This window comes from Psammomys obesus, unplaced genomic scaffold (genome assembly GCF_907164565.1).
Source record: "Psammomys obesus unplaced genomic scaffold, mPsaObe1.curated_primary_1811, whole genome shotgun sequence".
NCBI classification, from domain to species: Eukaryota; Metazoa; Chordata; class Mammalia; order Rodentia; family Muridae; genus Psammomys; species Psammomys obesus.
In genome coordinates, this window is record NW_026596466.1 from 2,191,790 (window position 1) to 2,218,710 (window position 26,921).

General features: G+C 48.7%; 1 protein-coding gene across 2 annotated transcripts in view; it reads right to left on the minus strand.

Moving 5' to 3' along the window:
* Wipi2 (WD repeat domain, phosphoinositide interacting 2) overlaps positions 1 to 13,644 on the minus strand; it is a 33,817-nt gene extending 20,173 nt beyond the window's left edge. Inside the window, exons 1-3 of one of the 2 annotated variants that reach the window (XM_055598478.1) lie at positions 13,365 to 13,639; positions 5,688 to 5,765; positions 5,506 to 5,588 (exon numbers count right to left, since the gene is read on the minus strand). In XM_055598478.1, the coding sequence (XP_055454453.1) occupies positions 5,506 to 5,588; positions 5,688 to 5,765; positions 13,365 to 13,438 (235 nt within the window). In that variant the 5' untranslated portion in view covers positions 13,439 to 13,639. Of the gene's footprint in view, positions 1 to 5,505; positions 5,589 to 5,687; positions 5,766 to 13,364 lie in introns of both variants that reach the window. The other variant, XM_055598479.1, reaches the window with a different exon arrangement.
* Positions 13,645 to 26,921: the final 13,277 nt, after the last annotated feature.

Below are 26,921 nucleotides of genomic sequence, written 5' to 3' on the forward strand. Positions count from 1 at the left end.
TATCTGATTTTTACCCGATTTCCACAGGGGCTAGGAACGAGAAAAAGGACTAAGCCCTCTGCCAATGGCAGGGGAACCTCCTTGCCTGTCTCTGACTGTCCAGGAAGACTGTCTGAGTGCATGCCTGGGAGCTGGGCAGACCAAACAAAAAGTTGTCCATAGGGGTCTTTCCTGTTGGTCTCCCACTGAACCTGGTATGCACAGCAGCTAGCTGGCCAGCTAGCTCCCAGGATCCACCTGGCTGGCCCTTCCCTAGCACCAGGCTTACAGATACTGCCACCATACCTGCCTTTACGTGGTTGCTGGGGCTGGTGTGGCAAGTGCTCCACCTGAGGTCTCTCTGCAGCCCACTGCTCACACTCAGTACAGCCCCTTTCCACTCCATTGTGGACTGCTTAGCCATTTGAAAAGCAATAGCAAACAAACTGGTGATGGAAAGACACATGTTAACAGGGCTGTGTCCCTACTTAAGATGGTACACCAGCGATAAAGTATACCCAGGCTGATGCAGAGAAAACTTTGAACACAAATGCTGGTGACCTCAAGTAGCGATGGCCCAGTTTTCAGGTGGCCTTGGGCACATGCTGCCCACTTTTTTGAGGTTGGCTGTCTAAAAGTCTACCTTGGGAAAGGAGTTACTTAAGTAAATGCTATTTTGCTCTGGCAACAATGATGCTCCTCAAATGAGAAGAACAAAGACATCATCAAATAACATGGAGCACATTTCCACACAGGCCTGTCCATGCCTGGGCTCTCCCAGTAATGCCTGTCAAGAGCTGATTCTCCACTCCAGCACACTGAGGCAGAAGTGACTCCATTACTGTAGAATCTCACAAAATGAATACTCTGACAGGTGCACAGCCTGTCAAACAGGAAAGGGTCAGTTCTCAGGCCTGAGGATGCAGATGCCCATAAGGTGCTGTGTCCAGAGAAGGCTCCCACAACCCCCGAGCTTCCAGATACTGCTGAGCTACAGACAGGCTCACTTTGTCAACTTTTAGAAGTACATGTTTTCTGAGGAGCACTGTCCCCACTCACTCTACACGGCATCTGGAGAAGCTCTGACATTTTACAAAGATCTTTTATATACCTTACTTAATCATGGACACTGCTGTTGTGGTGCCATTTAAGAAGAGAGCCACATGTATGTGCATTGTGAACTTTCCAACAATGAGACATGTGCCCACAGACAATGAATGAGAACACGGGCCAGAAACAACAGGCAGGAGACCCAAGTTTTTATAGCTTTGCTCAAGTTTCAAATCAACTGGGAAGGTGGCTCAGTGGAGAGAATACCTCCTATCATGCAGGAAGCCCTGGGTTCCATCCCAGATCTTCATCAGAACAAGAGTGATGGCTCATGCCTTTAATCCCAACACAAGATAGAGACAGACGATTAGAAGTTCAAGGTCATCTCAACAATGTAGGCCAGCCTGGTCTACATCAAGACCTTGTACCCGACAGGTAAGGGGACTGAGAAAGACTGACTATTCCAACACTAACACGGCAGCTCATATCTGTCTGCAACTCCAGTTCCAGAGGATCCCCAACTCCCTCACACACGCAGACAAAACCAATGCACATAAGATAAAAATAAATGACTGAAAGGGCAGCAGCACTGTTAGTTAAGCTTTTAAGAAAGCAGCAGTGGCTGGTCCTGTTCCCCAGAGCCTGCCTTGGTTGTTCTTTGCTGATAGCAAAGACTCGACCTTAGGATGGACTGCGCAGTCCCAAGGGCTAAAGCTGGAGTCATGAAGAAACTCTTCACTACTTGCAGAAGACGCTACACAACCTCGACACTCACTCAGAGATGAGCTGGTTTTCCCAGGAGCCAGCCACTCCTGTGAAGAGAGAAGTGCCCAGGACTTCGGGGACACAGACACTGACAGCGTCTGCGCAGGGCACTTCCTCAAATGGAGGCGGACGGTGCTCAGCAGGCGAAGGCGCTTGCTGCACAAGCCTGAGACCCGGGTCCAGCCTTACAGACCACAGAAGGGTGGAAGGACCTGCCATACCTGCCCTGGCACACACACTTGATCATGTGTACTGTGCACACACAATCAGACACAGTGAAAAGCGTAACTGGAATGCTCTTTGTCTGCTGGAATGCTCTTTGTCTGCTGAAGCATCTTTTTAAAAATGTATTGTTTGTTTTTTAAGACAGGGTTTCTCTGTGTAGCCCTGGCTGTCCTGGACTCACTTTGTAGACCAGGCTAGCCTCGAACTCACAGAGACCCGCCTGCCTCTGCCTCCTAAGTGCTGGGATTACAGACATGCACCTCATGCCTGGCTTCAGCATCTGTTTTTTTTTTTTTTTTTTTTTAAGATTTATTTATTATGTATAAATATTGTGTCTGCATATATACCAGCACGCCAGAAGAGGATACTAGATTTTATTGTAGATGGTTTTGAGCCACCATGTGGTTGCTGGGAATTGAACTCAGGACCTCTGTAACATTAGCCAGTGCTCTTAACCTCTGAGCCATCTCTCCAGCCCTCAGTATCTGTTTTTAAAAATCAAAGTTCACAATGGGAGGTGGTGGTGCAGGTCTTTAATCCCAGCACTCAGGAGGCAGAAGTGGAGGGATCTTCGAGTTCGAGGCCAGCCTGCTCTACAGGACAAGTTCCTGTAGAGAAAAATCCTGTCTCACACCAAAACCAAAACAAACAAAAAGAATCAAAGTTCACTAAGGGAAGACAGATATTGTTAAGCTGACTTCCCACACTTACAAAATGCTACCAAGACCTCACACTCTGTTCCCACAAAAGCCAGGGAGGGAGTTCAGGCAAATGAGGACCGGGTTCTGGCACTCCCCCGCACCTACACACTGGGCCTCCCAATAAAGGCAGAACCATGATTCCCACACAGCCGCCTGTGACACTGCAACCCAACAGCACAGCAAGGCGCTCCACTCACAGAGACTTGACCACAAGTTTAGTCACTGGAAAAAGCCAAGGGAGCCTTTTCCTGAGGTGGGCCACCCTTCTGCGGGAGGAGTCCTGTTTCAGCTGTCAGGAGTGCTGGCCCACAGCTGCCATCAGTAACCACTGAGTGATGTCTGCTTTAATACTCAGCTCCCACATCAGTGAGGCTAGAGGACACCGAGGGGCCAGGAAGGAGGCGAGCCGTGAGGATAGAGAAGGAGTAATGTCCAGGAGAGGCAGCAGGACACAGGGGTCAGAGCCAGGGAGGAAGTCTAAGCTTGATGGCCGCTCTCTCCCAGTGGGTAACCACCAAGGTAACACCAAAGCTTCTGTCGTCCACATCTACCCTGGAATCAAGAGCCCCTGCAAGACCACCTGGAGCAGGGAGGGGTCTTCTACCCTCCTGCTCACAATTCCAAAATGCAAGCTTCAGTGTCTTCCTCTGGGTACCCGTTATCGTCTGTTCACCAGGGTCCCCAGCCTCACGCCTGACAGTCACTCCTGCACACCTCTATCTGGAAGCTGATCTCAACCAGCACCCGTCACTCCTCTTCAACAAGCAGAACGGTCTGCAAGACTTCAGTTCAGGGGCATCCTCGACTACAGAGCACAAGGCCACCCTGGGCTGAGACTGACCTTAAACAAAGAAGAGTGGGCAAAACTACCAGGGTAGCCAGGGGTGGGGGGGGGGTGGCGCACACTGTAATTCCAGCACTCTGGGAGGCAGAGGCAGGTGGATCTCTGTGAGTTTGAGGCCAGCCTGGTCTATAGAGTGAATCCAGGACAGCCAAAGCTACACAGAGAAACCCTGTCTCTACAAACAAACAAACAAACAAACAAACAAAACCCAAAAAAACACCAGGGTAAGGAACAGACACCAAAAAGAGGCTTGACACTGAGCTGCAAACTGAGTCCTTGGAGAACAGGACTGTGAACTGAGGCTAGCCTATCTCAAAGACCAAAAGCAAAGCCAGGTTTAGTGGACACACCTTTAATCCAGGCCCTAGCAGGCAGATCTCTGAGTTTGAGACCAGCTTGATCTACACAGTTTTACAGCCAAAGCTACAAACTGTTTCAAAACAAACCAACCAACCCAAAGACAAAAACCAAAAGCTGTTCAACACCACCAACCCCCAAGGAAACACAAAATTAAAGCCATGAGACAGGATGGCACATATCTGAGAGGAAAGGTGCCTGGCGCTGTCAAGTGTGCAGACACCTCATCTTATTTGTGAAGGAGGCACAGCCACCCAGGAAATACGTCCACAGGCAGGAAGTCTGTTTTGTCTGTTTTGTTGCTGCAGATGGAACCTAGTCTGGACTCACTCTCTCTAGCTAAGCCTGCCCCAGAACAACGTGCTGTCCTCGTCCCAGGATCAGGAGCGAGCCACAGTTTCCTTACCCTATACATGCAGTTGGCCCAGCTGGCCTCTCAGACACCCACCTCCACGAAGTGAAAACTGACATGCACACCAACCCACCTGGGGATGCGCACTGCAGCCTTATTTGCAGAAGTCCAGAGCTAGACTGCCTGTTTCTCCATGGCTCAGTCAAGCTGTGAACTACTGCTCATCAACAAAAGACACAAGTGTCAGCACACTTTGATAACTGCTCGGTGAACTGGGCTGACTGAAAAGCCAGTCACTAGGCTGCGAGGATTTGTCTCACAAGTGTGAGGACCTAAGTTTGAGTCCCCAGAACCCATACAAACGTACTGACTGCCTTGGTTCCATTCCCAGTACTCACATGATGGCTCAGAACCATGTGTAACTTCAGTCCCAGGGGACCCTGCCCTCACAGGAGAAATAAAAACTGTTACAAGACTGTGCCCACACCCAGCCTTCAGGTCTGAGCTGGGATCAGTGCTCACACCCTCTTACCTATGTGCAAAATGCTGAAGGCAGACTGAACTGAAGCAGTCATGCCCTTGACCCCCTAAAGTGACCTAAATAAATGTGTTCTTCCTCATTAGTTGGGGTTCAGGAAGCTCACTGTAGTGACCACAGAAACAACCTGACTAATACCACTTCCAACATGCCCAGACTCAGGAAGCTGTGGTAGGAAGACACAAACACTGGAGGGCGGATCGAGGCTGCCAGGGTGGGGGGAAGTAGGGAGGGAAGGCTGTGAACCTGAAGGCTTTTTATTTATGTGTTAGTGACTATTACTCTGCTTTTCTTCAGACAGCATCTCACTCTGTACCAGGGAGACAGAGAACACCCAAGTACTGGGATTACAGATGAGGCACTGTGCCTGACTTCAACCTCAGGATCTTTCTAGAACAGCGGCTCTTAACCTGTGGGTTGCAACCCTTTTTGGAGTCAAACAACCTGAATAATGAGTGATGGAATGATAGATTATATATGGTAAGATACCAGGTCCTGAAAACCCAAAAACACAACCATAAACACCCAGAGATCTAGAAGGACACCCAGACGCTAGTCCTTAGCTGTAACTCCCTGGGGTGGCTAGGGAGGCTGTGTGGACTTGAAGTGCCCAGTGTTGGAGTAGAAGACTGCATTCTGATTCCAGCCATCAGCCTACTTTGTTTAACAAGGGGAAAATAAAGCAAGCACTTACTGCATTCATAGATCTGTTCCAGCTTATCCACAGAAGAAAGGGAGAAAAACTTATACCCGGACTTACTACCAACAGCTAGGGACCTGCAAAAAAGCCAAATTTAGAAGTAAGAGCTGATGCACACAGACAGCGATCATGCATAAACAGGGCCCACCTTACCCACAAGTTACCAGGCTTTTTACCAGAGACCATCAGCATGTTCCGAGCCATCTTGTGGGTCTGTATCAGGGGTTTCCCAGAGGATGCTAAAGGCCAGAATTCTGTAAATCATACAGCAGTCACCAGAGTTAACAAGGTGTTGGGACCTGATACCACCCAGCATGTTAGGTGACAGTTCATGTGCATGTGTACATGAATGTAAGCAAGTATATGCCGTGCACACAAGTGGAGGTCAAGGGACAAGCTCAGGTGCTGGTCCTCCCTTTCACCTTGTTTGAGATAGGTGTCTCATCACAGCTGCATGTGGCCGGCAAGCTTCCGGGATTTCTCCGGTGACCTCCTTCCCAACCTTAGGAGGATGGGTTACAGGTGTACAGCACCATGCCTGGCTTGACATGTGTTCTTGGGGTCTGACCTCTCCTTTACACTTGTATGGGTTGTGCTTTTTACCTTCTAAGTCATGTTCCCAGCCCAGTGGTCACTCATTTCATGCATATATGTATGAAGGTACTCAGATGTAGACCTTAAATATATTCAAGTTTGTTGGTAACCCCTCAATAAAGCCTGGGAAAAGATTAAAATAAAAGTAGTAAAAACAAGTGAATGGAACTCATAAAACTTTAGGTTTGAGCCCTAAACGAAGAGTAATCAGCGGTCAATCAGTGACTGAGGATATGCTGGCTGCTCTGGCATCTGAGTGCCTACAAGCTCAGTGAGCTGTGCAGCTGGTCATTCTGCATTCTACTCTCAACAACAATCCTTACAGCCTGGGCTTGGTACCCATCCTCATCTCAGGACTGCTGTTCACTGCCTTAACCACTGTGCTGTGGCCGAAGTGGAGTAGGAAGGACATGTACCAAGGACCTATTTAGAACCTGAACTGTTTGGTTGCGTTAGTCCATCAGTTCTCAACCTGTGGGTCTCAACCCATTTGGGGCTTGCATACCAGATATTTACATTACAATTTATAACAGAGCAAAAAATGAAGTAGCAACAAAAACAGTCTTATGGCTGGAGGGACCATAACATGAGGAACTGTGTTAAAGGGTCCTAGCATTAGGAAGGCTGAGAACCACTGCCCTAGATGGTGACATGAGGGTTTCTTTTTGATGGTTTATGTGTGAGAGGCTGTGTTCACCAACTCCCAGCTCTGGCTAAAAAGCTTGGAGCACAGAGGCTTGCTGACACCAAGGAGCAGAAGGGATTCCTGATCAGAAAATTCTATCTACAGAATGTAACAGTCTAAAGAAGCAAAAGCAAGCAGTAGGCAGCTTTTCCCAGCACAAAGGATGATCAGAGAGGAGGAAGCGAGGAGACACAGAAGGTTCAGACATCAGGGTTGGTTTTTGTTTTAAAGTCTGGGAGAATAAGAAAAACCTACCAGATTTGAATTTGTAACCCAGGCTGACACCTGAGGCTACTGTAACACTCGCGCATCACTTGACACTTCTGACCCTCGCAAAGAGAGGTGGCATACACTCCTAGACAGGGATGGCAGCACACACCTGTAGTTGCAGCATCTGGGAGGTGGGGACTGGGGACCAGAACTTCCAAGGTCCTCTGTGGCTACATACCAAGTTCAAAGGCAGTCTAGGCTACATGAGGCCCTGATTCAAATTACCAAAAGCCAAAAAGGAAAGGAAAGCCACACACTGCCGGAACAGAGGCTCTGTGAGTGCTGGAAAAGCAAGTTGTATAAACTCATCTTAAGACTGTGGAGGACCATAGACTTTCTCCCCCAGCTGGTAGAATTTGTCTTTCCAAGAGTCACCACACTGAGTTCTTTCAACCAAGTAATCAGGTGTGTAGATCTGGACACAATGTAATACAGATGGCTGCAGTAGCACATGCTTTCAGTCCAAGCACTCAGGAGTCCACCAGGTCTACATGGCAGGGGGCAGGGGCAGCCAGGTCTCAGCTTAAAGAAAAAAGTTAATAAAAGCAACAAACAAACAAACAAACAAACAAAAAAAAGAAGCAACAAACAAACAACTTTTCAGAAGTTAAAAATAAAATCCCAGCAGCTAAGAACTTTGGGGAAATTGGTGTTCAAGAAAGTGTTTTCCAGACAAGTAAAGTTGAAAGCCAACTTTAGTCTTTCTTACCTCAACCATTTCTGAATTTAAAACACAAACCACCCTGGCCCCTGGGAGGTGGATGAAGGAGTATCAGAAGTTCAAAGCAAGCCTGGGCTACACAGTGAAGTCTCTCAAGAAAAAAGAACACCAGAATACCAAGAAGGAAAGAAAGAGAAAAATCATTCTGAGGTTGTGTATTTTCCTATCTGGTCTTATAGATTTCTATTTCTGTGTGTAACAGTGTGGGCATCTGCTCATGTGTGAGGGTGTCTGCAGGTGGAGTTAACAGGCAGCTGTGAGCAGTGGGTGCTAGGAACTGAGCTCAGGTCCTCTGGAAAAGTAACAAGGCTCTTAGCTACCGAGACACCTTCCCAGTCCCACAAAGAATATGTTCCTGTGTTCTTAAAACACATTCTTTTTATTTGAAACAGACTCTCATTAAGTAGATGAGGCTGGCCTGGGACTTTTAATCCTCCTGCCTCAGTCTTCCTGGGTGCTGAGATACACATGAATCAGTATGCCTGCTTTAGCAAATTCTTTTGGGCTCAGGGTTTTGTGTCTCCTATATCAGCTGGACAGAATATGTGACCAATGTATATGTGTGTGTGTGTGTGTGTGTGTGTATACATACATACATACATATATATATGTCCTCTGCAAAAACATTGTTTTAATTGCTTGAGCTATCTCTCTAGACCCCTGACTGTAATATAGTTCACAAAAACATTTTCTGGAGCTGTCAGCACATGTGAGGCTCTGGGTCCAATCTCCAAAGCCGGGTGGTGGCACAGGCTTTAAATCCCAGCACTTAGGAGGCAGAGGCAGGGGGATCTCTGTGAGTTCCAGGAGAGCCAAGGCTACACAGAGAAACAAAACCACAAAACCTTACCCTTACAAACAGTTGTCAGTTTTTCTTCATGACTGCCTTATCACCACCCCTCTTCTCATTTGTTCACTTGGAAAACACAAAATGAGCTTAGGGAGGTCCTTGCCTACAAGCATTAGGAGAGGATTCGTGGGTTCCAGAGAGCTTGGTTCTCAGCTGTGATCCCCATGGCCAGAATCATTTTTATGTTCTTAATACACAGAACTAATTAGACTATTAAGTACCAAGAATTTTAATGCTCAAGTCTACCAAACTGGCTGTGTCCTCCCATTAGTAAGAAACAGAAGGTAAAAACTTTACCAAGGGAAGGTAAGTAAGTAAATGACACTGTAAACAGGCTTGGATGCAGCACATCCGAGTGCTGTTAGGCATGACTGTGGTAGCCCTCAGGTCTCAAGGTCAGTGCTTAACATTTCAAACATTACAAACAACACCAGGGTCACATATCCTGGAAGGTTCTCTGGACAGAAAATGCAGACACTTATAATCATGGAAGGGGCACAACCCCGTAAGGGGTAAGATTTAACAGGGGGAATACAAACTGCAGAAAAGGATGAACAGACACTTGGGAGGAGGAGCAGGAGTACCTCCAGTTCAAGGCCAACTGAGGCTGCATGTAGAGACTGTCTCAAAAAATAAAGACGTAAGAGGTATGGCAGTGCCCATCTCTAACTCTGGCACACGGGACGTGAATGCAGGAGTAGGCCCTGTGTTTGCTTGGGCTGGAGAGATGGCTTAGTGGTTAACAGGATGTAACACTCTTACAGAGGACCTGAGTTTGATTCCCAGCACTCACAACAGGTAATTCACATGCCTGTAACTCCACTACAAGGTGATATGACACGCTCTGACCTCAGGCACATGCATGTATGCCTTTCTCATCTTCTACTACATGAGTCAAGCCTGTTGCAACATCTTTTTGCTATTTCATGAGGTTATGGGGGAAGGAGCTGCCATCTTCAAAAAAAATCTGTTATGAATTTAAACACGAGCCTGAAACATGTAAAAGACAGACATTTCTACTTCAGCAGGACAATGTGCAGCATTCTGCCTCTCCCTGTCATTACCTTCCAAGCAGGAAAAGGCCACACTTGATCACGTGGGTGAGTGGGACGAGCCACCACTGTAAACGGGAAGCTGACTGCCCTGTGGCTGCGGTGACCTGACAGGTGCGATGCCCTCACTCAGGGCCACAGCCGCCAAGTTCATGGAGAACCCAGCCCACTCCCACCCCAGACGTGTACCAGAGTCCCCAGGCCTTTCAGTGTTCAAAGCACAGCTCTTGCCCTTAACAATTTTCTTAGGGTGCTAACAGCGCTCCCTAAGCAACACCAGAACTGGGAACCAGGTTGCCTTCACACGCATCACATAGGCTCTGTGGGCCACTGCCCATCCACGTGACCTCTCTGCAGCCATCTCCGGCTCTCAACTAGCTGCTCTGCGGAGAAGGCGGAGGGGAAGCCAAGTCACGGCTGAAGGGACCTGGAAACTACCTTCAACTGACAGGTAAATACAGAGCAAGACAACCACCTTCCGGGAAACAGTTCAGTGGGAGAGAGCAGTGAATACTTTTAGACCCTTTCTAACATGTGGGCGGGGTGCCTTTACTGCAGCCCTCTAGGAAGGGAGGGTTAGAACAGACACAGCTACCTCTCTGACTTCCTAAAATCCACTAGAAAAACTTAGGTCCTGATGATTCCATGTGAGAATCCAGTGACCCTATGGCCAGTTATTTACTGGCTAACGTCAACTCTGAAAAGCCAGAGTGTTCCTACATAAGCCTGTTGCTCTGAGAAGCACAGGTGGGAATCAACCGACTAAATCTGGTTGATTAGGACTGGCTGCTCTTCCTGCCCTTTTTCTTTTCTTTTTTTTCTGAGACAGGGTTTCTCTGTGCAGCCTTGGCTGTCCTGGGACTCACTATGTAGACCAGGCTGGCCTCAGAGATCCCACCTGTCTCTGCCTCCCGAGTGCTGGGTCTTCCTGTCTTTTTCATTGCTCTCCTTCAAAAACAGAAACAGACAGTAAAAAGCAGATCACACTGTAGTCACTTTCAGAATAAATCACGAAAAGAAAACCCTCACAATACCTGAAATCATATTACTAGCACAAGGAGAGGAGGCTAATGTTGTTTGGAGTAGAGTAAGTGCTGGAGCTCTGAAATGACTGCAGAAATGCACAGCGGCCCACCTCTCTCTGAACAGTCCGTGGATTCTTGCTGAGAACAGTTAAATTTCTGTGCCTTCTACACACGTGCAGGGGCATGCACACGCTGGTTTCCCGCTTTGCTATTTTTATATTGGTTTCCTGAGACCAGGCTGTCCCTGAAACTAGCCCGGCAGACCAGGCTAGCCTTGAACTCACTGAGATTCCTTGCCTCTCAAATGCTGGGATTAAAGGCCCCCGCCACCACACCTGGCTGGGATTAATGGACACCTTGTTTTTGGAGACAGTCTCTTTCTGAACGTGGAGATTACTCTGGCTAGACTGGCTGGCCAGTGGACTCTGGGGGTGATCAGCTCTACCTGTCCCTCTACCCTCAGCGGCCCTAGCCTAGTCCTCGCATTTCTGTCCTGGCTGTACATTAGGCTTCAACTCCCACATCCTCCTGCCTCTGCCTTCCTGGGGTTAAAGGTGTACACTGGCATACCTGGCTGGGCTTAATGGCATACCCCTGAATTTCTAGTACTTGGGAAGTAGAAGCAAGAGGCGCTCAAAGGCAGCTGGACTTAACAGATCCTGTCTCTAAATAAATAAATTAATTAGCTAAGAACTCACTAATTCTGGAGTGAAGAAAGGAAAGACATAAAGCAAAAGCCTTTCCATGGGAACCTTTCTATTTCTTTAACCTGTAGGTTTTTTTTTTTTTTTTTTTTTTTTAAGACAGGGTTTCTGTATAGCCGTGGCTATCCTTGAACTCAGGGACCAGCATAGAGACCTCCCAGCTCTGGGATTAAAGGCATGGGCTACCATGCCAGGGCTCATATGGCTTTAACAGTCTCATAACTCTACTGAACTCCAGTACAGCCCTAGCCTAGAATTCCTCCCAACTTATGTTTCTATATTTCAAGGTCTCTTTGGCAAGTCAAAAATGACACAGCAAGTGTTGTTTTGAATGAATAACTTCATGAACTGTGAGTTCGGGGCTGAGGAGACCCATAAGTAAAGCTTTGTAATACTAGTCCTCAAATCCTAATGGTTTGAAAGGAACCTAAAAACTTTCCTCCTCCTGCTTATTCACTGGACATATTGCAACAGGTTGTCTCCAGAGTTTTTGTTGTGCTGGTTTTACAGCACAAACAACACAATACTTAGCAGCCTGCATGTGCACTTTTTGCAAGTGGGGGCACACCAGTGCCAGCGTGCACACACTCGTGTAGAGGCCAGTGGCTGATGTCAGGTGTCTTCTTCTACTGCTCATTTTATTTACCAAAGTAGGGTTTCTCCCTGAACCTCAGAGCTCACTGACTCTGTTAATCAACAGGCCAGGGGTCTCCTGTCTCTATCTGGAAAGTGCTAAGGTCATAGCTGGCTGCCTAGCTTGTACGTGGGTGCTGGCACCTTGACTCCGGTTCTCGACTGTAAGGTGACTGCTTTATCCATCGAGCACTCTCTACAGGGCCCTGGCAGCTTTAACTCACAGAGCAACCATCACGTCTCGATCCAGGGTCCTTAGAATGGAAGGCAGGAAAGACCCAGTGTGGTAGACCACAACGAACACCTGGAGAGAGAGCTCGGGACCCGAGACCCTACTCCGCCCCATCCCACTGTTAACCAACTGTGCGATGCTGGCAGGCTCCAGACCTTTCTGAACTTCACTGTCTCATCTGTGACTGGACCATGTCACCCACCTACTTCAAGATCTTGAGGACGTGAGAAAGATCCAACTGAGCACCTGTTGCTTACCTCCATACAGATGGCTGCCGTTCTCCAATTTAACTTTTAATTGAGGAAAAATAAAAACCTCAGTCTCTACTTTGCTAATGCTATTCTGCCAGTAGCAACCAACTTCTTAGTGTGATGCCAAGTGACCCATTCCTCCTCCTCTTACATCACTTCCTCTTACTCACTTCCCAAGATGGCTCTTCTCCCTTCCAGTCCCATAACTCATCCTTCCTTCCTCACAAACCTCATCTATTACCTACCTCCCAGGTATGCCAACGAGGCGGCCTTGAAGAACCAGATTAGAACCTATAGCTGGTCAGCCTGGTAAAACAGGGGACCGGCACGAAGGTTCTCTTTTACCTCAGGAATGAATAGCTCACCTTACCCCCTTCAAAGCACCCAGACCCCTTGAGGACAAAGTCTGTCTAAATCGAAGGCCTGGGTCACTGCCGTTTGGGTCTTGTTTGAAGGAGACAAAGTTATCTGCCAGAAAGAATGGCAGAGAAGAAAAAAAAAAAAAAAAAAAAAAACAGGGAAGAAAAGCCATGAAAAGCAACAGAAGAGGCACTGAAGATGCAGAGAGGGGGAGGCGGACGATGCCTAGGGCGGCCGCGAAACCCATTCTGGGTGACCGGCGCAAACCGGCGTGCACAGTTTCTTCCCAACTTGGCGAAAGGCGAGGTCTGGGGACAGGTGGATGGGAACACCCCGAGTTCCATCACCTCCCCCGGCCCAGGAGACAGCAGCGCCCGAGCGGCCGCGCGGGCTCAGCACCCCCCTAGCTCAGCTACCCCTCACCCTGACACAGGCCTTGACCTCTGACCCGGCCCCGAGCCCGGCCCCGGCCTTACGTGTTATCCTGGTTGAAGTTGGCGAACAGCAGCTGGCCGGCGCCGGCCTCTCCGCTCTGGCTCGCCAGGTTCATGGCTGCACGCGCGCGACGGGCTCGGACCCCCTTCGCGGGAGCACGCGCGGCGCAACTCGGGCGGCCCGCCGGGGGGCGCTAAGCTCAGGATCTGCGCCCGGTCCGGTTCGCGGCCCGGCTCGCCTCCTCTCGCTGCGCGGGGACCAACCGCCGCCTCATCCCGTCCCCACTCTTGTTTATGCTCCAGAGCCGGGATGGGCTGCGCGCTTGCGCCGCCCCGCCCACTCCCGCTACGCACGGCGGCGTGCTGCGCAGGCCTGCTGCGTAGGTCCCGCCTCTTCACCTCAGCCTCCGGCTGGGTTTCCGGTCGACTGCGCATGCGTAAAGGTGCGCTGCTGGGCGCGCCTGCGCGTGGCGGAGAGTGGCGGGTGCTTGCTGTGTGTGGACGCCGGGTTGCCGCGTAGGTCCCGGAGTGGTGTTCATTGTTCTGCGTATCTGTGATCGCCGCCTTGCTTGTAGAGAATGTCATGTCTCCCTTTTTGCACATTCGGAAAGCGAAATTGTGAACAATTTGCTAAACGTAGGCTCGGAGACTAGAAACAAAGTCTCCCAGGCGTGGTCCGTGGGACAGGATTCTACTTTAAATGTATTAATCCATGCAGCTATATGGGAATCACCTTTCTCCCCTCCTTCTCTCCTTGCTTCCTCTATCTCTCCTCAGCACCCTTCCCCTCAAGGGGATGGAAATACCCTCGTGCCAAAGGTCTTGGAGATGAGCTGGACCTGTCCAGCTTGAGTTTGGGTAAGAAGACCAGACTAGATTGGAGAAACAGAAGGTGGCAGGGGCTCCTAGACTGATAGAACTGAACGTATAGGCAAGAAGCTGATGACTCCCAAGCGCAGTGGACTGTCCTTGAGGACAATTAAGATGGGAGCCAAATGGAACTTACGCAGAGGAGATAGTACAGCCACAGGGGCAAGCACAATTGTTGAGGAAAAGATGGCACACGCTTTCCCTCCCACTTCCACTTACTGGATTGTGTATTTTGAGATAGGATCTCATCTGTCCTGAGCTGGCTTTGAACTCGAGCTGAGATTGACCTTGAATTCCTGATCTTCCTGCCTCCGGCTCCTAAAGGATCACAGGCGTGCACCACCGTGCTTGGTTAAACTAACCTTGAAAATTGTTGATTTGTTTTGGCCTTTTGAGACTTTGGAACTCACCGTGCACACAACGGTTGTAGACCAGGTTTACCTTCAACTCAGAGATCCACCTGCCTTTTCTTCCTGAGTGCTGGAATTAAATGTGCTACCATGCCCAACTTTTCTCTTTAAACATTAGTTGTTTAAGAGTTTCATACACTGTATTTTGACCACATTGAAGCCATCTCCTCCCAGATAAACTCTTTCTTCCCTATCCACCCAATTTGTGTCCTATCTCTTTCTTTGGCCCATCAAGTCTGCTTTGTGCTACCTATACAGTTCTGAATGTATGCCTTCTGCTGGAGGGTGGTCTGTCCATCAGGGACACAAGCCATGAAGAACACTGACTCCCCACCCCCAGCAACTATCAGCTGCCAGTAGCATCTCAGCTAGGAGTGGGTCATGCCCAGCTCCCCATTCATAATGAGATTTTGCCTGGCTCGACCTGCCTGGGTCTTGTATATTCTGTGAGTTCATAACTCACAACTGCTGGGACTTCATCTGTGTGGCTGCCCTATGTCCTTGTAGCCATCCACACTCTTTCAGCCTCCTGCGGTGGTTGCTGAGCCCCGGGAGGAGGGTGTGTGGTACACATGCCACACTTAGGGCCCAACATTCCATTCCGGAGGCTCTCCTTCTCTGCGCTTTGACCAGGTGTGGGTCTCTGTGTTCATCACCATCTTCTGCAAACAGAAGGTTTTCTGATGAGAGCCAAGAGATGCAGGAATCGATATGTCTCAGTAAGAGCTCAGTTTACTACTACCCTTTTAGCAGAACAGTGGTGACAGGTCCTCCCTGAGGGCCTATGACTTGCCTGTCCACAGACTCTTGGCCCTGATAATGGTGCGGGGGTATGGGTTTCATTTTGTGGATAAGGCCTTAAATCCAGTCAATGTTATTGGTACAAGGAAAGACTTCCTGAACAGGACCCCAGTTACTCAGGCACTAAGACTAACATCTAATGAATGGAACCTCGTGGGACTAACAAACTTCTTTACAACAAAGGACATCATCATTTGAGTGAAGAGGAAATTTAGAGAATGGGTAAAAAAAAAAAATCTTCAGAAGCTTTACATCTGACAGAGGGTTACTATCTAGAATATATGAAGAACTGAAAAAAAAAAATCAAGAAAATAACCCAATTTTAAAAACGACATGGAGCCAGGTATGGTGGCACATGCTTTAATCCCAGCACTTGGAAGGCAAAGGCAAGTGGATCTCTGGGGCTGAGGCCCTCCTGGTCTACAGACTAAGTTCCAGGACAGCCAGGCCCTGCAGAGAAACCCTGTCTTGAAATGCTACCTTCCAAAAAAAGTGAGGCATGGAATCAAACATTAAGTTCTCAAAAAATGAATCAAAAACACCTGAGAACATTTTTTTAAAAAGATTTGGTTATTATTTATAGTGTTCTGCCTACATGTGTGCCTGTATGCCAGAAGAGGGCACCAGATCTCACTGTAGTTGGTTATGAGCCACCATATGGGTTCTAGGAATTGAACTCAGGACCCCTTGAAGAGCAGCCAGTGCTTTTAACATCTGCACTATCTCTTCAGCCCCCGGGAGACATTTTTTAAAACGTCAACATTCTTAGCCATCAGGGAAACACAAATTAAAAATTTGAGATTTCATCTTACCCTCAGCATTGCTAAGATTAAAAAAATTAATAATGAAGCTATCCTGGGTTTGGGATAGGGGAGCAGTTATTTGCTGCTGGTGGGAGTCTGTCTGGGACAACTGCTGTGGAAATGAGTGTGCAGGTTTCTCAATAAGCTAGAGATATACCAGCTACAGGACTCTCTCACTCCTGAGCATTGAATCCAAGGACTTTCTAACCTGCCACAGAGGTCCTGCGCATCTGTGTTTATTGCTGCTCTATTCATAATAGACAGGAAATGGAAACTGCTTAATGCCCATCAACTAAGGAATGGACAGTGAAAACACGGTACTTTTGCACAAAAGATATTATGCTATTCAACTGGTAAGAAAAATAAGTTCATGAAATTCACAGGTAAACGAATGGAGCAGGAAATAATTTTAAATGAAGTCACAAAGACCCCGAAGACAAACATGGCATGTCTCCTTTGTGGATGTTAGCCTCGTTTGGGATACCCAGGGAAGCCAGGAGATTTGTAAGGGGCCGTGAGTGGCAGCTTTCATTGGAGGGGAGACCAAATGTAGTGGTATAAAAAGGCGAAGGGAAATACTGGCGCAGGAAGGGTTAAATGGGGTCAGCAGTGGGAGGTCAGGGTAGAGGAGGGAATAGGACAGGGATAATACTGGAGGTTTTTGAGACCTGCCTAACTAACCTGGAACTTGCTCTGTGGACCAGGCTGGCCTTGAACTCTTGCCTGTCTTTTTTTTTTTTTTAATTTTTAGTTTTTTGAGATCTGCTCCCACGATCTAGTGACACTGGGTCTGGGCTCATCAGGGCTCCTGAGCAGGTGCAGGCTGCTGCGAGGGCACAGCTCTCCTGGCCCCTGCGCTGTCACTGACCAACGGAGGACTTTCCTTGGCTTACTGTTCTCCATGCTCCAGTGTTCTCCCCTGAAGTTAACTTCCGGTTTAAGATAAAGTCAGTCCTGTGGGGCAAAACCACGGAGCACCTATCGTCAAAGCTAGCCTCGTCCCCAGGCAAATCCTAGAGACACTGCAGCCTGGCTGGGTCGGAGGACTGGCTTTTCTTGCTTGCTCTACAAAAGAGCCCTTGGCGGGGCTGGGTGTGGTGGTGGCCACTGCTCTTTTTGAATATGTTTGTTTTAAATCTATCTGTCTGTCTATGTATGTATGTATGTATGTATGTATGTATGTATGTATGTATGTATGTATCTAACTATCTATCTATCTATCTATCTATCTATCTATCTATCTATCTATCTATCTTTTAGGAACTAGTTCTCTACTTCCGTTCTTGGTTCTGGGGTGGAGGTTGGGTGGCGTGAGGCAGGAGGGTGGGTTGTTGAATTCAGATTCCTGGGCTTTGTAGGGCAAGCGCTTTTATTCACTGAGTCATATCTCTGGCCCTCCATTCTTTCTCTTTTTGAGACAGCTGCTCCACTCTACAGATACGCTCCTGTGTTTAAAATAGCGTTTCCTGGCGGATAAGCTTCTATGCCTCGCTTTTCCCCGGCTCAGACAATGTCACACTTCCTCTGCACGGATTCCCTAAGTGGTGAGGTTAAGCCTGTGGCTTTAAACACCATTTTGGTTTTTTTATTTCATCGATGTAGCAGCACAAAAGGAAGCAGGAAGCGCTTGCTTTCAGTGAACATTCACAGCTGGAAGGGGCGTGCACAGGGATGGGCGGGGCGGGTCACTGGACATGTGGCCCCGGCTCTGGGATTCTAGTTCTATTCCCAGCACCCGGGCCAGGCAGCTCGCCATCATTCCTAGCTTTAGCTCCAGATGGTCAGAGGCCCTCTTCCCACCTCCGAGGGCACCTGCTTTGTGCACATACCTGCTCCTGCCCCGTCTCTCCACCCACAGCCCCATTTAAAAACGAAGAAGTCACAGCAGGCTACATCGGTGAGGGCACCGAGGGGCCACCATCAGGTTTTGGGGTCCCACTTGTCTTCCTTCTGTCTGTCTGACTTCTGTGAGCTGCAGAATGTTCCAGCCAACTGTTCTCTTGACCAGAGTTCAGCCTGGAGCTCTCCCGACTTAAAAAACTTAGAGCCAGCCTCCTGAGGTGGCTTACCCGGCACAGGAGCCTGGAGGCCTGGGTTTGATCCCTTAAACCCATATAAAGGTGGAAGACGAGAACCGACTCCTCAAAACTGTCCTTTACTTGGGGGTGCTGTGGCAATGCACCCTCACGTCTCTCTTTCACACACACACACACACACACACAGGAATTTTAATTCAGAACATGGCTGGTCTGGCAAGAGATCATATCCAAAGACCTAGGTCTGTGTGATCTGGCTGGAATACAGACACACCTTTAATCCCAGGAGACAGAGGCGAGCAGATCTCTGAGTTCAAGGCCATCCTGGTATAGAACAAGTTTCAGGTAGAGAAAAGCTTAGGTCTAGGCGTGGTGGTACACACCTTTAATTCCAGCACTCAGGAGACATAGGCATGCAGATCTCTGCATTCCACTCAGTGCTGTTCAGTCAGTTTGGTTCAGTCAGTAAGTTGAGAGGCAGTGAGGTGGAGTTGAGTTCTTGGCAGCTCAGTGCATGGAAATCAGAGGCAGTTTTTACTGAGAGAGAGAAAGGTTGAGAGAAAAAGCTAGACATAGGTGAAGACAGAAGGAGCCGGAGAATGAGAAGGAGCCAGAAGATTAGAAAAAAATTGCTTAGAGTTAGTTTGAGGCCAAGCAGAGCAATTCAGGGAGAAACTGAGAGAAGCCAGATTGAATCAGTCAGCTTGGAGAAGTATTGAAGTCAGAACAGCTGAGTTGAACCAGCCAGCCAGAGTTCAGAAAGAGCTAGAAAAGATGAGCTTATTCAGCAGTAAGTCTCAGAGGCTGAAAATGTTCTAGGCCTAGCAGATGGAGGAAGTAAGCCTCCAAGATGACAATTAAATCAGGCAAACAAAGGTAACTTTAACACACACACACACCAGCAAGAAATCACTTGCTTAGAAGCCTGACCTGAGTTCATTTTCCAGTATTCACGTGGTAGCGGGAGAGAACAGACTCCAACAGGTTGTCCTCTGACCTCCACATGGATGTTGTGGCTTGCACACATAAATAAATGTCATAACATTTAATAAAAAAGAATTTAAAAGTAATAAAAACACCACAGCATCTTTACCTTAAAAAAAAAAAAAGTAAGCCAGGCCATGGTGGCTCACATCTTTCATCCCAACACTCAGGAGGCAGAGGCAGGTGGATCTCTGAATGTGAGGCCAGCCTGGTCTATAATTGAGTCCTGGGATACCCAGGGCTACACAGAGAAACCCTGTCTGGAGACAAAACAAACCAAACAAAGCCACCTGAAAGTAAGCCAGGAGCTGCACATTTTTAATCCCAGCACTTAGAGGAAGGGGATCTCTGAGTTCAAGGTTAGCTTGGTCTACCGGATGAGTTCCGGGAGAGCCAGGGCTACACAGAGAAACCCTGTCTTGAAAAACCAAACCACTCCCCCCAAAACCCAAAGGTGTTTACCCTTCCCCAAGCCTTTGCCACCTTAGCACAGCCTTCCCTTCCCTTCTTGTCCCTCCCTTCCCTCTCCTTTCCTTTTCCTTTCCCTTCCACTATGGAGACCAGGCTGGCTTTGAACTCCTGACACATGCATGTGAAAATGGAAATGAGTACAAAGCTTGCTATTGTGGCTACTGACATGACTGGCAGATTCACAGGTAGGCAGGGAAATGGGAAAGCTGTTGGGAGAAGGGGAGGGCTCAGGTGAGCGCCGATTGGAGGTTGCTGGCCCGGGGAAGCTGGAGCTGTCTTACCAGAAGCAGGCTATCCTAACGTGGGCACTGTGATGCCCACCTGCAATTCCAGTACTCTGGAAGTTGAGGCATGGGGATTGTCATGAGTTTGAGGGTAGTCTGAGTACATAGTGATTTTTAGGCTAGCCTAGGCTACATAGTCAGGACTCATGCACACTGAAAAAGGAGGGAGGTTCAATCCCCATCATCTTGTAAATTGGGGTTGGCAGTGCAAGCCTATAATTCCAGCACTTGGGAGTTGGGGGGGGGGGTAGTCATGAATAGGGAGTTCAAGGGCAGCTGGGCTATCTGGGAACATCTTAATAAAGAGACACTGTAATGATTGTGTGACATGATAATTGAATTAATTAATGTAGTGAATTAATTAATGGGTGCTTCCTAAAGGCGACAGCCCTGTGGATGCTCTAAATTAGCGGTTCTCAATGTTCCTAACGCTGCGACCCTTTAATACAGTTCCTCATGTTGCGGTGGTCCCCAACCATAAAATTGCCTCATTGCCACTTCATAACTGTAATTCTGCTTCTGTTATGAATCGTGGTGTAAATGTCTGATATGGGTCTTCTGCAGGCTCTAAATAAACCAAGTGTTCCTTTTGAGATCTGTAATCATCTTAAATGTGACTTTACTACTGGCCACCAGAGGGCACGATCATCCAGGAGATGGCTTAACTGTGGCTTCCCTCCTAGATCAGGGATGAGGGGTTTGTCCTAGCCAGAGGCGAAAGCCCCTCACTCAGCACACATAGGCAGGAGCTCTGAGGCCGGCTGGATCAGGTCTCATGGTCACTTCCCAGAATTTTAAGGGACTGAACATTTTTTTAAATTGTTTATTTTTGTTTGTCTGCATGAACATACATCTGTGTACCATGTACATGCCTGGTGGTCTTGGAGGTCGGAAGAGGGTCTTGGATCCTCTGGAACTGAGTTATGGGTGTTGGTGAGCCAACATGTGAGTGCAGCGAAACTATCTCAGGTCCTATGGAAGAGCAGCCAGTGCTCTTGAGTGCTGAGCCACGGAGCTAAAGCTGGTGGTGCAGGCCCAGAATCACAGCTTAGGCAGAAGGCAGAGGCAGGAGAGACCCTGACTCAAAATCAAATAAACACTCCTCCACCTTTTTAAATAAGAGAAGCAAGGGGAGGAGAGGGGAGGGAAGGGAAGGGAGGAAAAAAAAAAAAGAAGAGGGGAATTACATGAATGCCTGGCATGGTGGCTCAAAGATATAATCCCAATACTTGGGCAGCTGAGGCAGGAGAATTTCCAATTCTAGGCTAGTCTGGCCCATGTATTAACATTATGTTTTGTTTTTAATTAAAATTATTGGTGTTGTTGTTCTTATTTTTCTAGACATGTTTTTTTCTGTGTAGCCCTGGCTGTCCTGGATTAGCTTGTAGACCAGGCTCGCCTTGAACTCACAGAGATCCACCTGCCTCTGCCTCCCAAGTGCTGGTATTACAGGCCTGTGCCATCATGTCTGGCAACGCTCTGTTTTACAAAAAGAAAGATGGAAAAATGGCTCAGCAGTTTAGAGCACTGGCTGTTCTTCCAGAGGACCTGAATTCAATTCCCAGCAACCACATGGCAGCTCACAACTGCCATGGCTCCAGTTTCAGGAGATCTCACACCCTCACACAGATATACACGCAGGCAAAACACCAATGCACATAAAAAACGAAGATAAACGGATCATTTAAAAAAAAAGAAAGAAGGGCTGGGCCTATAGCTTAGTTAGTACAGCACTTGCCGAACATCCACAAAGCCAGGCAAAGCTGGGTGATGAATATCTGTCACCCCACTCCTCTAGAGGAGCATCAGGAGTTTAAGGTCATCCTTGGCTACACAAGAGTTAGAGGTGAGCCTGGGCTGCCTGAGACCCTGTCTCAGAAGACAAAACCCTAGCAGGACTGGCTGAGATGAAGGCACTTGCCATCAAGCCTGATGACAAGGCCCACCCCCAGAACCCACACACCACAGAGGATGATAACAGGTTATCCTCTTCTCCAGCCCCAAGGCACACAAACAAAACAAATCCCTGTTTCCTGGCAGCACCTGCCCAAAGTTATAACCCTAGAGCCTAGCCTCTGCTACAAATGGGCTCACCCCAGTCCAAATCCAGAAGCTGTTTCTTTCCATCTTGTTCCCGAAGCCTCAGACCACGAGAGCACATAGTCAGGCTCAAGGTACAGGCCTTTGTTGTTGGCCTTTGGTGGTGAGGGGTGTGGAGCAGACTGTGGAGGCCCAGTGCTGGTTTGAAGGAAGCGCAAAAGAAAGGGATGGCTTCAAGCCCTGAGGCTTTGCTGAGCTTAGCGTTAGGCTTTGAAGAAGAGACAGAAGTCTTCCAGGAAAGAACGAGGCAGTTGGAATTACACAGAGGAGGTGAGAGGATAGTAATTCATTTGGTGTCTGTACCAACTAGGCAGGATGATGAATTAAGGGGGATGTGTAGAGGAACAAGTCCTAGTTCTGGGTTTGCTGGGATCCTGAAACCAACACAGGGTTGCATGAGAAGGTGCAGAAAGACCAGCATTTAGCACTCCACTACATGAGACACTTGGCATGGGTCTTGAACTTTATTATGTACCAATTTCTTTCAGTTTGAAACAGTCTCTCCCAGGAAGAAGAGAGACTCCTTAAGATTTAAGAAGCAGACAACTTACAAATCTCAGGAAGTTCCTGAAATTAGCAGGATTCACAAGACCCCTGGCCAAGTTTATAGAAGTAGTTGTGACGGGCTGGAGAGAGGAAACTAAGCTGCTTGTAAGTTGTACTGAGAGTTTCAGGGATGCAGCTTTTGTGAGTCCTTGCCCATGGTGGAGTGGGGTGGACTTTTCAGGGATTCACATACCTTTTGAGTGATCCTGTTCCACCAAGCAACTCTCCACCCACACTACTGCTAGTAACCCCAGGAAACTCACTGGTTCATCAAGGTGGACTTTGATGGAATCATTACTTCAGTCTGTCATTGGTTTCCTAAGTGGAGGCAAATAGATGTTTGCTTTTGTCTCCCCAGAAAAAGTTGGCACAACAGGGCTCTGTTTAAGTAAGCTTCTGGAGGGATTTCTCTCCCATTCTCCTGTCTCTCCAGCATCCTCTCATCAGATCTGACATTTTGAAGAACCCAAAGAAGTAAATACTCAGCTATGCCCTCTGAGAGAAGAAGCCTTGGAGTTTTCCAGAAGCAACGTCCCCGTCCCAGCCCTGGGAAGTATGACATGGTGAACCCAAATAAATCAGGGCGTGCTGTGTTGTTCTAGAGGGTCGAGAAAACGGAAGGACTAAGTGCTGCTGTTACTCGGATGGGTTGCAAAGACATCACACTACAGAGAGACTGTGATTCTAAGCCAGGGAGGCATCTCCCAGTGATCCCAGCCCTTGCAAGGCTGAGGCAGGAGCATCACTGAAACGTTAAGGTTAGCCTGAGCTACATAGTGTGTTCAAGGCTAGCCTGGGCTACATAATGAGATTCTGTCCCCCAAGGAAAGCAAGGGGCCAGAGAGAAGGCTCAGCAGGGAAAGGTGCTGCCAAACTTGATGAGGAGGTGAGTTTGGGCTCCACAGCCCACCTGGTGGCAGGAGAGAGCTGACTTCTGGGCACTGTCCCCAGGTCTCCACACTCATCCCATGGCATACACACGCCAGTGCATTACATCCCCACACCAGACAAATACACGGAAAAGGGCATTTGAGTAAACGAAGCAGAACAGACCCCTCCACTCCAGGCACGGCTCCACACCTATGAGATCTGCAAGCGGAAACGCTAGAGCTGGCTGTGGTGTCTGGTGCCTGTACCCCAGCCCTCGGAAGGCTGAGGCAGAAGGATCCGCTGATGTCAGTTTGAGGGCAACTTGACGGGATGTGTAGCAGGTGCCAGCTGGCCTTCGCAGCTAGTATGGCTCAGTCTGGGAAACCTGACCGGGGCAGGGAGAGGGATACATAAAAGGGATACACACACAGACAGACAAACAGGCAGACAGATGGACATACACAGAAAAGCTGGGATCGGGTGGGCTGTCCTTGCTCTGATGGAGAAGCACTATCAGTCTGGAGCCTCATGTGAGTGTTTATCATGTGCAGCCGAGGGGAAGGTTGCAGAGTCAGAACAGGAGGTCTGTAGGTGAGGCTCGGCTGGAGTCACCCCGGAGAAGGAAGCTGTGGTGGCTGATTTTTGCATGTATGATCACCGTCTGTTCTCTGACCAGAAGAAGGCTTCACAAACTCCCATGGGTCTGAGGCGTCTGTCTGTCCACACTCACCCAGGATTCACCCACTCCTCGCACACTCACTCATGGCTTCTTGGGCTCCCACAGCAAATAAATGAGCAAAGAAAAGAGCAGAATGTGTGAAAGGTTCCTAATAAAACAGCAGCCGGTGATGGCTCTGTTATCTCCTTCCCCAGCTAGCGGCCGCCCACTCTGAATCTTCTTATCCCTGGCTTCCTCCCCTGCCCTGGCTGACTCCACAGCTCTACTGTAGCTCCTCCCCACTTGCAGACTCCCTCCTCCCATGCAGTCTTCCCCCTCTTCCAGCTCTACCCACCCGCTTCTGTCCCATTTCCTTCACGTCTGTTTCCTCACCCGGCTGTCTGTTCCTGATCTGGTAAGCTTTCTTACAGAACTAGGCAGAGAAACTAGCCTGCCTCCCTCCCTCCCTCTCTTCCTTTTTTCCTCCCTCTCTCTCTTCCTCCCTTCCTTCTTTTTTCCTCCTTTCCTTCCTTCTTTCCTCCCTCCGTTCTTTCCTTTCTTCCTCCCTCCCTCCATTCCTTCTTTTCTCCCTCCTTTCCTTCCTTTCTTCCTCCCTCTCTCCATTCCTTTCTTCCTCCCTCTCTTCCTTCTTTCCTCCCTCCCTTCTTTCCTCCCTGCCTTCCACCCTTCCTTTTCTCCCTCCTTTCTTTCCTCCCTTCTTCCCTTCCTTCCTTTCTTCCTCCCTTCTTTCCTTCCTTCCTCCCTTACTCTCTTCCTTCCTTCCTCCCTCTCTCCCTCACTCCTTCACTTTCTTTCCCCCTTCCTTGCTCTTATCTTTCGCCACCTAGGCCAGCCCCTGACAAAAGTGTCTTTGACAGAACCCCAGGCAGGTTCCTGTGAATCCTCTTTCCACCACAGCCTCTGTCTTAGCTTCTACCAGCTCATTGGCCACGTCCTGGGATGACCTGAGACTCTGACCAGTTTTGTCAGAGAAAGATCAAGACTGGGAAAGAATTCAGTCTACTGTCTCTTTCATGGACAGCAGCCATCAGTATTGATAAACCTTTAGCGGACCAAGAGGGTTTTACCTGGACCAAAGCTTCTCCAACCTTTTGTAACTGTTTCTTTCCCTGATTCCATGGAGCCTCCTCTTCCCAGCTCCTTCCCTGATGCTCACTTTTCTTTCTTTTCATTTCTTCTTTAAAATCAACTTTTTTTTCCCCCCAAGACAAGGTTTCTTTGTGTAGTCCTGGCTATCCTGGACTCACTTTGTAGACCAGGTTGGCCTTGAACTCATAGATATCCGCCTGCCTTCCTGTGTGCTGGGATTACAGGTGTGGGCCACCACGCCCGGCTAAAAACAGCTTTTTTGAGACAAGAGCTCATGGAGGGCACAAGCTAGCCTTCAGCTTAGGTGGCATCAGTCGGCACCAGCCTTGAGCTCCTCACCCTCCGGCCTCCGGTTCTTAAGTGCTGGCATTTCAGAAGTGCACCAACACATTTGGCTCCCCTATTCCTTACTTTTAAAATGTCCAGAGCTAGCTGGGCATGGTGGTTCATATCTACCATCCCAGCCCTGGAGCGGAGAATGCAGTACTAGGGCAGCCTGGGCTACATGGAAAAAAATGGGTCTTCAAAACCAAGGGCTGGAGGAGCAGGTCTGTGGTAGGATGTTTACTGTGAATGCTGAAGGCTCTGCAGAAGTAATACATGAGGAAATCAGGAGATGGGAAGATGGCCCAGTCCACAAGGTGCTGGTTGAACCAGCATGGGGATCTGAGTTCTACACCCGGGACCCACATAAACAAAGCTGACACTACCTCTAGGAGGCAGAAACAGGAGGACACCTGGGGGTCCTTGGTCAGCCAGACTAGCTGAACTGCCAAGCTTAGGACAGTGAGAAATTCCGTCTCAAAAATCAGGATAAGGCAAGATGGCTCCCTGGGAGAGGAGCTTACCGCCAGGTTAATGATCTAAGTTAGAACCCTAGAGCCCAACACTGTGGAAGGAGGGAGTCAGCTCCCACAGGTGTTCTCTGACCTCCACCCTTCAGCTCTGGCTTGCTTGCCATAAATACATAAATAAATGTAATATAAACAGAACTATGGTGTTTGGATTCTCAACATTGGTTCTGGCTTTGATCTATAGCCCCCACAAGCATGCACACATGCACGGACACACACACACACACACACACACACACACACACACACACACACACACACCTCTGTCCAAATCCACGTTGAGTTCAGTTCTCGATGGACTTTGCCCAGCGCAGCACTTGCTGCTGATTAAAATCTGTCCCGAGCACACCAGTTTTGTTTATCTTTGATACTCCTTCTCCCTCCACAGACCTTGTGTGTGCCCCTAGGTGGCGGTGCCACCATCTCTGTCTTTCCGATCCACCTGTGAGTCCCACAGGGAAGGAACAGTGCCCCGGATGGAGACTTTGCCCACATTGGGAGGCTGAGGCTCTGGGAGAGGAGTCTGGGGCCTGCAGGAAGGTCAGCTGAGGGTGGGACATGGCTCTCCTTTACTGTTCTCAGCTGCTCCTATGAGGCTGGGTTTGCCCTTTGATCAAATGACGATCTTTGCTGAAATGACACGTGAACATAGACAACATCTATAGACAAACAGATTAAGTACTTGAGGGGCTGTTAGAGCCCCTGCCTAGAATCCCCCAGTGAGGGGCTGTTAGAGCCCCTGCCTAGAATACCCCAGTGAGGGGCTGGGGTGTGGCTCAGTGGTAGAGCACCTGCCTAGAAT